Here is a 12,339-nt window from a genome sequence, read left to right on the forward strand (position 1 = left end):
AGGTGAAGAACAGGATTACAGAAATCAACTGAAAATCTGAGATGTTTGTGTGGTCCACCTAGTTGGTTCTTTTCAGAAGAATTAAAAAGCTTCAAAAGTAAACCCACTGGTGGTAAAGCTGAAAAACAGCTCTTCTCTTGGGCATTGACTTCTAGAATCCAAAACAAGAACTTCTCTGGAAACTTAATCATATACAGAGCTCCTCCGTCCCCTTTTTTTTTTGAGAAAGTGCAGATTTAGCCAGACTAATTTCCAGGCAAAGATGTGAAAATGTTCCTCCCTACAGCCATCTGTCATAAATTAAAATGTAATGTAAGTGGCTCTTTCCAAAGATTACCTGTACTTCCAATACTTGTCAGAATTTAACAAGTAGCTCTACCTCTACTGTTGAACAGCCAGAAAGTAACAGGACATGGACTGGTCAGCACTGCTACCCCTAATGAAAAATTTTTACTAAAGGTCAAAAGTTGTTTCCACAAATTCTACAATATCTATATGAAACTTTCAATCAAGCCATTAGACAAGACACATAATTCCTCTTAAAATCCTAAGTCAGGAAAAATATCTCACTCTCTAGATAAGCTCGTGTTTCTTTTCAGTCAAAAAGAACTACAGAACTTATTGTGTTTTCTCTTCTGCCTGGAAGTCAGGAAAATGCCTAAATAAATAACATACAAGTTTCTCAATGTCTCAATCTTATATCCACCTTAAGTCCTCTAAATTTCTCCAAAGAATCAAAATAAAGGAGAAAAAAAACAATCTCATATTTTATCTATAATAAAATGACAATTCTTCAATCTACTCCACAATACACTTATTTGAAACACTTTTTAAATCCAATTGTTGCTTAACTTTTTCTTTTTACCAATATTGTTGAGGAAAATTAACATTCCAGGAAAATATGTCATGTTTGTCTTGTGACTTCAAGCATCTGGGCAGCATGCCAACAATACCTAGCAGTCATGTCTTTTAATTTTTTTAAATTTCATTTTGTCTGAAACAATTGTTTTTATTAGAGGTGGCTACAATTCCATTTTCAAAGAAAGATATAAACATTTAAATTTTGGTCCCTCTAGCTAATAATTACAAATAAAATCAGTCACAATTATGCATTTCCTTATTTACATAACATGTTCAGAGTATACCATCTGCAAATGCTTGAAATTAAAACATCTCACGAGTTAATGATTAAACACAGTAAAACAATGAGTCCCAGGAAATTATACAAAAACACTGAAGATATCGAATACATGCTTTTTTTAAAATAAGAATTCAGTTATTATAGCAAAGAAAATCTGCGAAGTCTTGTTGCAGTTGTTTTTCTTAAGGTTTTAGTAATGTGACAGGCAACACTGTTGATAGATACAATTTGCACCCCAGAGAAATTATATTATTTCCTTATATAGCTAAGTAAGAACAGTAAGATTATCTGGAGAGCAATGTAAATTACAACTCTTATTCAATAAATGTTCATTCTATTCTTGCTATGGGCAAGACATTAACCTAGGTTCTATGGAGGTACAAGATGAAGAGACACAGTCTGTGAACTTACTCTCCTATCTTGCAATCAGAGATTGGTGGGAGGATATGAGAATGAATGAAACAGTAGAAAGGGCTGTGAGAGACAGAGAGACATAAACAATATATACTACAAAGCAGACTGACATAACAGCAGTAAAAACCTGCTTGATATAGAAAAGAGGATTTAATTCTGCTGGAGAGGAACCAAGGGGTAGGACTGACAAAGGCTATATGAATCAAGTAACATTTTAATTTTACTAACTATATATATAGAATTTCAACAGGGAGCTTGGATAGGCAACAAGGACATGAGATGTCAGCAGAGCACAAAGGAAGTTTGTATGGATACATGACTGAATGGAGAACTGATGGGGGATGCTAGAAAGGTAGACTGGAGCAAGCCCTGAATGCCATGCTAAGAATATGGGCTTTAAACTCTAAGAAACTCAAAACCATCAAGAATGTATGAGTCACAGTGTTTACATAATTATACTTATGTTTTAGAAATATAGGCAGTACTGTAAGTCAGATGAGAGGAAACTAAACGCAGAGGAAACAGTTAAAATATTATTAAAGACCCAAAGAAAGACAGGAAGTAAGAAAAATATACCCCATTAGAAGCTTTCTTCTTTGCTTTCCATTCATCCAGTTGTGCTTTTGTCTTTGCATCAACTTTAACAAGTAGCTTTTTCTCTCCAATCTGTAGGTCATGCAATAACCTGAGTGCACGGAGGGTAGATTCAGGCTCCTTATACTCACAGAATCCAAAGGCTAGCAATAGATGTAAAGAATTAAGTGAAATATCAATACAATTATGAAAAAGAAAAATGTTTATGAAAAATTAGGAGATCAAACGTTATAATACTGTACAAAGTATTATTCATGTTGTCACTCTTCCCTTTCCTTCGATTACTTTTGATAAGAATTTCACTTTTACAGAGAGAAGACAAAAAAGAGAAGACAAAAACAGAGGAAAGGAAAAAAATTCAAGTCAGGCAAACTTCTAAATAAGTGCTGATATAATAATTAGTAAAATCAGCAAATTTCATGATTGAGTCTGTTTTACTACATGAATTCATCTATCCAGACTTCCTAACAGCTAGAAATAAGTGAGAACAAGCTGCATGAATGTAAATAAAACACTTTTCTGAGACATTAAATTATAAAAGTAATTATCTTATATCCTAGTTACCCATCTAATTTTTCTAAACCTGTTTCATTTTTATAAATAGTCTCACTATTATTACCAGGACTTTAAATCAGAGATATTAAACAAAATTAAATTTAAAGTGTAATCTAAAAATTGAAAGTAAAATTAAATTAATACAACTATGTATACAGTTAATGACAGCTTCACACGAAGAGAAACTATTCTGAGTGATTTTAAAATAGTAAATTTGACCATACATTTTTATTGTGATATATCCTAAGGACAAAAAGATCTATCAATAAAAAATTTTTTTTTTTCAATAATCATATTGTTGATGATAGTGTTGGTGCTACTTGTCTTAAAATGTATATGAAATGTGTGGTGAAGCAAGCCAGTAATTTTTTAATAGTCTATCATCTCAGGGGTCCTTGAAACTCAGGATTCCCAGTGTAGGAGAATGTAAATATAGGTATGTGACAGAAAAAGTTAAATAAAAACCTTTTAGTCCTGAATTTGAATTAACGTACACCAGAAAATCCAACTTGGCAGAGGCAACTAACTTACGACAGCTTAAGCTTCACTAGCGATAATAGCAATTAATCCATATTAAATATAACAAATTGAACATGCTTCACTCAATCTGTAAGTTCAAAATGATTCTTAAAAAAAAAAGGTTATTGCTAGAGGATGTTAAAGACACAAGTTCATTCTTTTGAAAAATGAAATGAAAACCAAAGCATTTATCTTGTTTTTTTTAAATATAAATTATAACTCTTATTAACCAAATAGTAGATGGAGGGGAAAGTTTATCCTTATAGAAGTACTCTAATAAGTAAAGAATATTTATTCTCCAATGACAGAATGATAGAACTCAGCAAAACAGACTCTTTTGCAACCTTCAAATGAATGAATCAACCTAGGCGTTGACAATCAACAGCTGCTACCATAAAAAAAAGATAGCCCAACATGTGTCTTTATGAAAGAAAGCTACCTTTAGAGATTTTTTTAACAAATAAAAGCATCAACAAAAATAATAAACTCCAATCTGATAAAGTCTCAAGATACAACAACCAATTTACATAAAATACAGAGGGTAGAGGTACACGGCACATTATATTACTGGAGCTGCAACTAGCAAATCCAGACTAAAGAAATACAAGGCAAATGACCCAGTTTCAACATATAATTGCCAGAGAAAAGAAAAATTTAAAATATTGACATTTAAAAAATATGTCAACTATTTGCAATGTGTGCATCTTATATGGATCCTAAATCAAACAAACTATAAACGTTGACATTTGAGGCAACTGGACATCTGAATGTTGACTGAATACTGACCTAATGTTGGACATCTCAGTAATGACTTAATAACATTAAGAAAAATAGTTAATTATTTTAGGTCTTATAATAGTATGGATTTTTTTTAAAGCCTTTATCTTTTAGAGACGCATACTAAAATATTTATAGACAAAATAATCTAGTGCTTAAAAATAATAAAAGGAGGAAATGGGTAGGGTACAGGTTAAGCACAATTGGCCATGAGTTGATAAATGTTAAAGCCAGGTGATGAGTACATGGGAGTTGACAATGCTATTCTAATTTTATATATATATATATATATATATTTTTTTTTACGTAATAAAAAGTGTTTAAAGAATGTGATTTATGCAGGCTAAAATGATTTCAATAAATAAAGAAGAGTATCCTACCTTGAAGTTTTCCAGATGCACCTTGTACTCTCTTCCAGCTTAAAACCAAGCCACATTTCTTAAAAATGAAAAAAAAAAATTGTTACTACTTAACAAAATAACTTATAATACAAATAAGAGCAGTTATGTTCCCACTAGGAAAAAAATACAAACAAACAAAAAAATCATACCACAAATAAATATCTGAAAATTCTCTCAATTCCCACAAAGCCATTATATGACAGAAACATGTAACAATTTTTTAAAATATAAATTCATACTGATTCTTATTTGCAGAAAATTGCATTTTACAGCATTATGTATATATTAAAAATATATGAAAACCCCAAATGCCCAATAGCTAAAACTATAGTAAATTCATGTAAATAAGAAGTCTATAAAGATGTTTTAAAATACATGTATACATTATAAAGGATTTTTAATGACATGGGAAAATGCTTGATACGGAATGCAAAAACAACATGAGGCATGAAAACTGCAAATATATAGTAAGATTTTAATTATGTAAAGAAAAAGAATTTTCATAAAATGATTAGAAACATTCCAAAATGTTAATGGAGCAGGTTGTCTGAAAGCTGGGATTTTATTACAACTTGCTTACTTTCCAGTTTTAAAACATTATCTCTAATTATTAAAAAACTAGAAGGTTAAAAAAGTTATCTGTGGAAAATAATAACTAAAGATTGCCTGTCAAAGACCAGAATGAAATTTTCAGATCTACTTTTAGAGAAACTACTAAAATAATAATCAAAGACTATGAAAGATAAAAACTCAAGGTCTAATATAGCATGAGGAAACAACAGAATTCTACAAAATTGTGAAAAAACAAATGGATGATAACTCATTCAATAGAGCAAAGAAAGCTGTAACTGCAAGTGTCTATAAAGGCAGATACTTATGAAAAAGAATTTGGCTAATTGATTCTACAAAGCTAAGTGGATCTGGACTAGAGGTTCAAAAAAAGGGTACACTGGAAATGGGGTTGAGTAGGTAACAAGGGGACAAAGTAAAGGTATAAGAAATGCTTGAACTCAAGTCCTTCACTCCCAACCCATACATGAAACTGAGAAGTTTTCTCGAGAAATCAACCTCAAAAAAAAAAAAGATTACTAATATTTAAAACCTCTGGCTGGTGGCTAGTTTTCCCTATAACGATGCCCCACATTTTACAAACTCAGCTTATGCACACGAAAGTCTTTTAATTCCTAACTTTTAAATATGAACAGACACTCGAGGATCACCAGATGTTTAAAGGAAGCCTTAAAAGTGAAAGAAATGAAAGGAAGAAAAGAGATAAATTCAGGAATCTAAAGAAAGCTTAAAACAAATCACTTTGCTGCATGTATAAATCAAGAACCAGCTTTTAAAATGGATGTTTCAGGTTGAAAAAAATACACATGTCCACACAAAAACGTGTACACAAATATTCACAGCACCATTATTCATAATAACCAAAAAATGCAAGCAACCCAATTGTCTTATCAACTGATGAATGAATAAACAAAATGGAATATTTGGCCATTTAAAGAAATGAAATACCCATACAAACTATAATATAGATGTACCTTGAAAACATTATGTTAAGTGAAAGACAAAACAAAAAAGGCCACATACTTTATGATTCTGTTACATAAAATGCCCAGAACAGGAAAATCCAAAGAAACAGAAAAAATAGTTGCCAGAAGCTACGGTGAAGAGAAAATGGGAGGTGACCGTTAATGTTTACAGGGTTTCTATTTGGGGTGATGAAAATGCTCTAGAATTAGTGGTGGTGTTTTTACCACTTTCTGAATATACTAAAAACCACTCAATTGTACATTATGAAAGGATGAATTTTATGGTATAAATTATATCTCAACAAAGACGTTTAAAAACGGCCTCCCAATGTCCACTTTGGGAAAAAATTGGTATTGTCTTATAAAACTGAAGATAAGCATACCCTAACTTAGAAATTCCACTTCTAAGAGAATACATGATTTTTTCAGGTTCACCTATGAAGACATGGTATTACCAGCAGTAATATTAAAGCAAAACGTAGTATCAAAAAATGGAAATAATTCACATGATCATCAGTTGAAAACTGACAATTTATGGTGTATTTCTACAACGCAATGGTATATAACAATCAAAAGTAAATAAAGCTACATATATGTTAGGTGAAAAAAGGAAGTTATGAAGGAATACAGAATTAAAACTTGTAAATTATAAATTTTAATGAATATAAGTATGTAATTAAAGAAAAAAATATGCACAGAAATGATAAGTGCACATTGAGGACAGTAGATTACCTCTGTGGAAGAATTGGGAACTGGGGTCTTCAATTGTAATGTTTTATTTCTTTGAGGAAAAATCTAAAGCTAATTATCAGAAAATATTAAGATCTGACAAAGCTAGGTTTTGTGAATGTTTACTTTCCAAATATTTTTTAATGTAAGGATCACATAATTTACAAAACAGAAATGGTAATAATGTACATTACTTATAAAATCAAGAAGGAAAGTTTAAAAATGACTTCTCTGAGATATGGTGGATATTATGAAGGGAGTGCGAACAGGCACTGTCATTTTTCATTATAAAATCAGTATTCCTTCACTTAATAATGTGTATATATCACCAAGATAAAATTTACAAAACTAAGACCAAAAAAAAAAAAATCAATGACTTCAAGTCAAAAGAATGAAAGAACTTATGCTCAGAATAAAAACTTTAAAAAGGAATCAGTCGATCATTGTTTAAAGGTTGCTGGGGAAAAAGATTAATTATTAATTATTAATGACAAAGGCAGAAAGATCTCACAATGGAGAGATCCCACCACCTAAACCAAGGAGTAACTAACCACCACCACAAGGACGGAGACATCATGTGCCTTTTGCTATGCAGCACTGAGAACATTACATCACCCACGAAGTATTCTTGCAAAAAATGCTTACTCTGAATATAACTATAAGCAAACAATCACTCAAATTCAAATTGGAGAGACATTCTGGGACTCTTCAAAAATATCAATGAAAGACAAAAACAAAACAAGCACACCAACAAAAAGGCTGAGAACTGTTCCATTAAAGAAACTTTCTAGAGGTGTGACAATTAAATGCAACATATAATCCTTGATTGGATCATAGATCCAAAACAAAAATAGCTATTTTGTAAAGTATTGGAAAAATTAAATAAGAATTATAGGCATATTAGTTAACAATATTATATCATCTTTAAATTTCTTAAGTATAACAATGATTTAGTGATCACGTAGGTGAATGTCTTTGGTCTTTAGGAGACACAAGAAGTATTTAAAGGTGAAATGTCATGCCACGATTTCCTCTCAAATTATTCAGGAAAAAAGTATGCAGCATGTGTGTATAAAGTAAATGTAGCAAAATGTGTTCAAGGGTGCTCATTGTACTATTTGAAATTTTTCAAAATAAAATGGAGAAAATAATCAGAATCCTCTTTCTGCTTTTCCTAAGTTTTAAATTTATAATTTAAAAACTTTAAATAAAAAAGTTTTACTTACAGCAAGGAGCTGTCTTATAAGCATGTCTGAGGCTTTCTCAGAAATGTTGCCAACAAAAACCGTAGTAGTGGGACCACAATTTTCATCATTTTCTTTAGTCTTTAGGCCTGGATGATCTTTTCTTGCTCCCAAATGCTTTCCAACCATGGACACAGTGGGTACTAAGACCTAGAATGAAGAAAGGCAATAAAATTGGATCTGGCAGTTAAATTTCCTATTACGTTTAATAAGATATAATAGATATTATGAGGGAGTGAATACGGTAACATTAGGCTAAAAACATTAATGTTAAAGGTAGTAAAAATATAGCACATCATTAATAAAAGGTCTATATACTTAATCAAAAGCTCCTAAGGCACACAGGATTTTTCATTAGTGACAAACTTCCACTACTAGATTATCTATCTTTTAAAAACTTGGAAAAGCAAATAAAAATAACTTAGAAACTTTTTTACGTTTAATACAATTTTTAAATGTTTAGGACATCAATAAATTGTTTAAAACTATCAAATATATCCAGAAGTTTCTTCACAACTCTACTCTGTACTAGTATAAAGGCGAATTTCCATTATCCCTAATCCTCTTGCACAATTTTCAAATATTCCCCCCATTTAAATTTTACCTTTTATCAGTTTATCAGTTACTCATATTTCTATCTTATTTTCCTTTTGTAACTTTCAACTTCTCAGAGGAAGGAACAGTCTTACTCATCATTTTATCTGGAATTGAATTTAGCAAAATACCCACAGTAGGCACTGATTAAGTAGCAGTGAACTGAGGGAGCTGCTCCAAACTCTAAATGCTACCTTTTCCTAGGCTAAAATGCAAGAGGATAAGAGTACCTGCCACGTGGAACTTTTCCAAAATAGCCAAACAATGGGTGTCTAATGCAAAAAAAGCTGACTCCCACTTTGGTCTACAGAACCATATCTTCTTAGTGGTGTGCTTCACAGCAGATTCCTGTTTGCCCACGCATCTTCCTTTTAATGTGAATAAAATCACTCCCCTCCCTTTTCAAAACCCACAGGTAGGAAAAAAGTTGTAAGTATTGAGATGTACCCTCCCTCACAGTTGAATTCTAAATGAAATCTGACATTCTACCAATAAACTCAAAGAAATACAAACTTTAATAAATGCGGAGAATTAAGATTCAAAATCCAAGACTGAATAATGAAATACTTCAGCAGAGAAAAGGCTTCAGTATAATTTGACAAAGCTTGAAGTTATACTAAGGAACAGAAAAAAAAAAAAAATAGCTTGGAAGACGCTAAAAATTAGGTAGATAGGAAGAAAGAGTAGAAATATATTCAATATAAATTACATTTCAAAATTTAAATTTCTGCTAGGGGAAAAAATAAATTAAATCTAAAATAACAAAATAAATTAAATAAATTAAATAAATTAATTAAATCTAAAATAACAATAATGAAGAGTCCAGAGATTAAGAGAAACACCATAAAACTATTTAGGGAACATATTTTAGGGACTGCACATATGTATGGCTGAATGAAAATGTTACTTAATCAATAAATCATTATGATATAAATGGATGCTTGCTTCCTATTATTCTATTAAACACTTAAAATAATTTATCTAAGTTATAAATTTTTTTAGCTTTAAAAGCAGTACTACTACTATATCTCCTAATTCCTCCTTAAAATTATACTTACAGTTGGAGCAGGAGCCATAATGCTCATTGGTACAGGAATCATTGGGGTTCCTAAGAAAAAAAGCATGAGTTGTAAGCATACAATTATATATGACTGTATCTATATCAACTATACGTCATACATTCAAGAACCCTCACTCACAGTTAATTTAAATGGAAATGTAAGACTAATGAAACATTAATGAATGCCTTATTTTCAAGAGCAATGTGATATCCGGTCGATCTATGTAAGCTTACATACAACAAACTATTCTCAAAGCAAAAAGGCTACCACAATATGCTTTTGCATTAAGCAGTATAAAATTCTGTATAGATATTGATTCACGTTCATCTGATTCAATACAATTCTCAAAACCAGCTACTTTCAAAAATACAGATTCACTTATGTGTGAACAATAGTATTAATGAATCCTTTAAAAGTAAAAACAAATCCTTTGAAAGTTTTTTAAGTATCAAATGAGAAATTAATCCAGAAACCTAGGAAGAATCTTGTTATTCCAGGTCTTTAATAAAAATAAAAATCATGCAAAAAATAAGATCAGTAATCTCAGTCATTGTCAAAAAAACTCCTCTAAGACAAGTATCTGCTGCTCTGAGGATTTAGGAGCTGTCACTGGGCTCCTACTGACATCTGCATTTTTGTTTTCAACTACACTATTTACTAATCAATACCTGATGTACTGAGAGTACTTGTACACATAACTAATGCAGAATTCTTACTGTTTGAGGATGAAAAAAATTTTTGCATTGAGGGCAGAGTCAGTGAAAGATCTGTCTACTTTTCCAATATAAATTTAAAAATGCATCTAAATACATCTCGATTAGTTCTGAAATTGCTCTTCAGTTTAAATTTAGCATCAGTTTAAGATAACTATCCAAGACTGGAAATTAATTCTTAAACATTTAACGCTATTATTTTCCAAAATAATTTATTTAAAATAACTTGTTTTGTAAAAAACAAAAAATCGAGATTGCTATCGATAAACCTACAAAAGATTGTACAAAATAAAAAAAAATAGGCCTCAGAATCAAACTTAGGTTTAATTCTTAGTTCTATCACTTTCAGTTATGTAACCTTGGGCAAGCTCTTTAACATCAACTCAGTTTTCTCAATTCAGAATGCCTGTGATATTATCTGAGATCATTTATGTGGAGCACTTAAAATACAATGCATGCTCAAAACTACTATAATTAATCAGTTCATAGCTAAATTTTTAACTTTGCAAAAACAAATGCTCCTCATCCATAGGTAAACAAACTTTCTATTAAACATTCAGAAAAAGACACTGAAAACTTTTTTCCCCTTTTTAATAGTTACTAAAAGGTTGTTTCTTACCTCAACATGCAATGTAGAATTCACACTTAAAAATATATTGCTATTCGTTATAAAGATCTACGCATGCTAAAGTGAAAAAAAGCAAGTGCACAAAGTGAACAGTGTTATTACTAGCTGAGTTTTTCAAAAGCAGACATGGGGAAAGCACAAATGAGCCAACACACTGGGATATGCACACCATAGCTCTGGAGAGTTTACTAGAAACTGACAAGAAAAACTATCTTTGGGGAAAGGGACTCTCAGTAACTGTGAGGGGAAAAAACTCTGTTTTTCTACATGCATGCATTATTTTTTAAGGAAAAATTATGCTTATTTTTAAAATTTCTTTTCTAACTTAGTATCTGTGATTGCCACATACATCATCTCACTTAGAGTTCAATTAATTGCATTTACTAGATGGGTATTGTACTCTTGAATTATTATACTGGTTTAGCATAGTGTTTCATTTTTTACCTTTTAAAGTATTGATGCTGCACACAGAATTCAGGTAGTGAATGAGCTGCAAGTAAAATCTGATTTATCACCCATGTATACTTCCCTAAACAGAAACAATACTGTGTGCTGTTAGAAATGTAATCAGAATTGTTTAACAGCATTACCACTCTAAACAAATGCCAAAAGTACAGCACCGACCAAACAGGCAAAGAGAAATACTGAAAATCTGGTTTTGAGGTTTGTTGATTCATCTTAAAAACTATGCAGAGAGTAGCCTTAAGAGAAATATGTCCCATTTATCTTTTACTTCTATTTAAAATCTGCTATAGTGATCATCAGAAAATGTTACATTTACAGTATTCTTTTAAAATTCAAAGGATTTAAAATCCTGTCTATAAAACCAATCTACTAAAATTAAGGCACTGATTTTTATTGTCACCTGTAGAGAATAAACTATTCTCCCCTGTAACATAAGTGCTTTTTAAAAAGTATCATGGTTACTAGTAAGGGCTATCAAAAAACAGATCTCATAATCATGAGACTATAAATTTATGAAAATCAAGATATTTGGACACCCCCCAAAAAAACTGATGCCCAAATGAAAGTGCTCAGGACACTGTCCTTAGGTTAATCTGTTTGATGGTTGACAACTAACTTTATTCAGTTTTCTGTTAACATTATTTTCTTAACCCCCTTTTCAGTGGAAATTCCTTTATAGTCCATTAGAGAGCATGTAAATAACTGTTACATGGGATAATAAACTGATAGCATTTAAACTTTCATACCACACCACAGCAGGCAGTTAACAAATACACATCCATGATTATCTACAACAAATAAAAACATCCTGCTGTAGACGTAAGTGTATTAAAAACTTGCCCAAGTATCGTATTCTACTATATGATATATGTGTTTAAGTAATTGTTCTGATTTTTTAAATCTATGATTCACCAAAATTCTTGAAGTTTTAAATGACATTCCAGAAAAACTGCCATGTTTATCTTGTTG

General features: G+C 31.0%; 1 protein-coding gene across 3 annotated transcripts in view; it reads right to left on the minus strand.

Annotated features, from left to right (window-relative positions):
- The window catches only part of RBM25 (RNA binding motif protein 25), a 44,405-nt gene that overhangs the window by 23,405 nt on the left and 8,661 nt on the right, over nucleotides 1-12,339 (minus strand). For all 3 annotated transcript variants that reach the window (XM_011370913.2, XM_011370911.2, XM_011370912.2), the window contains 4 exons: nucleotides 9,562-9,611; nucleotides 7,892-8,059; nucleotides 4,381-4,438; nucleotides 2,132-2,292 (listed from right to left, as the gene is read on the minus strand). In XM_011370913.2, coding sequence (XP_011369215.1) covers nucleotides 2,132-2,292; nucleotides 4,381-4,438; nucleotides 7,892-8,059; nucleotides 9,562-9,611 — 437 coding nt within the window. The remainder of the gene's footprint in view (nucleotides 1-2,131; nucleotides 2,293-4,380; nucleotides 4,439-7,891; nucleotides 8,060-9,561; nucleotides 9,612-12,339) is intronic.

The sequence above is a fragment of the Pteropus vampyrus genome, unplaced genomic scaffold (assembly GCF_000151845.1).
Source record: "Pteropus vampyrus isolate Shadow unplaced genomic scaffold, Pvam_2.0 Scaffold177, whole genome shotgun sequence".
Taxonomy (NCBI): Eukaryota; Metazoa; Chordata; class Mammalia; order Chiroptera; family Pteropodidae; genus Pteropus; species Pteropus vampyrus.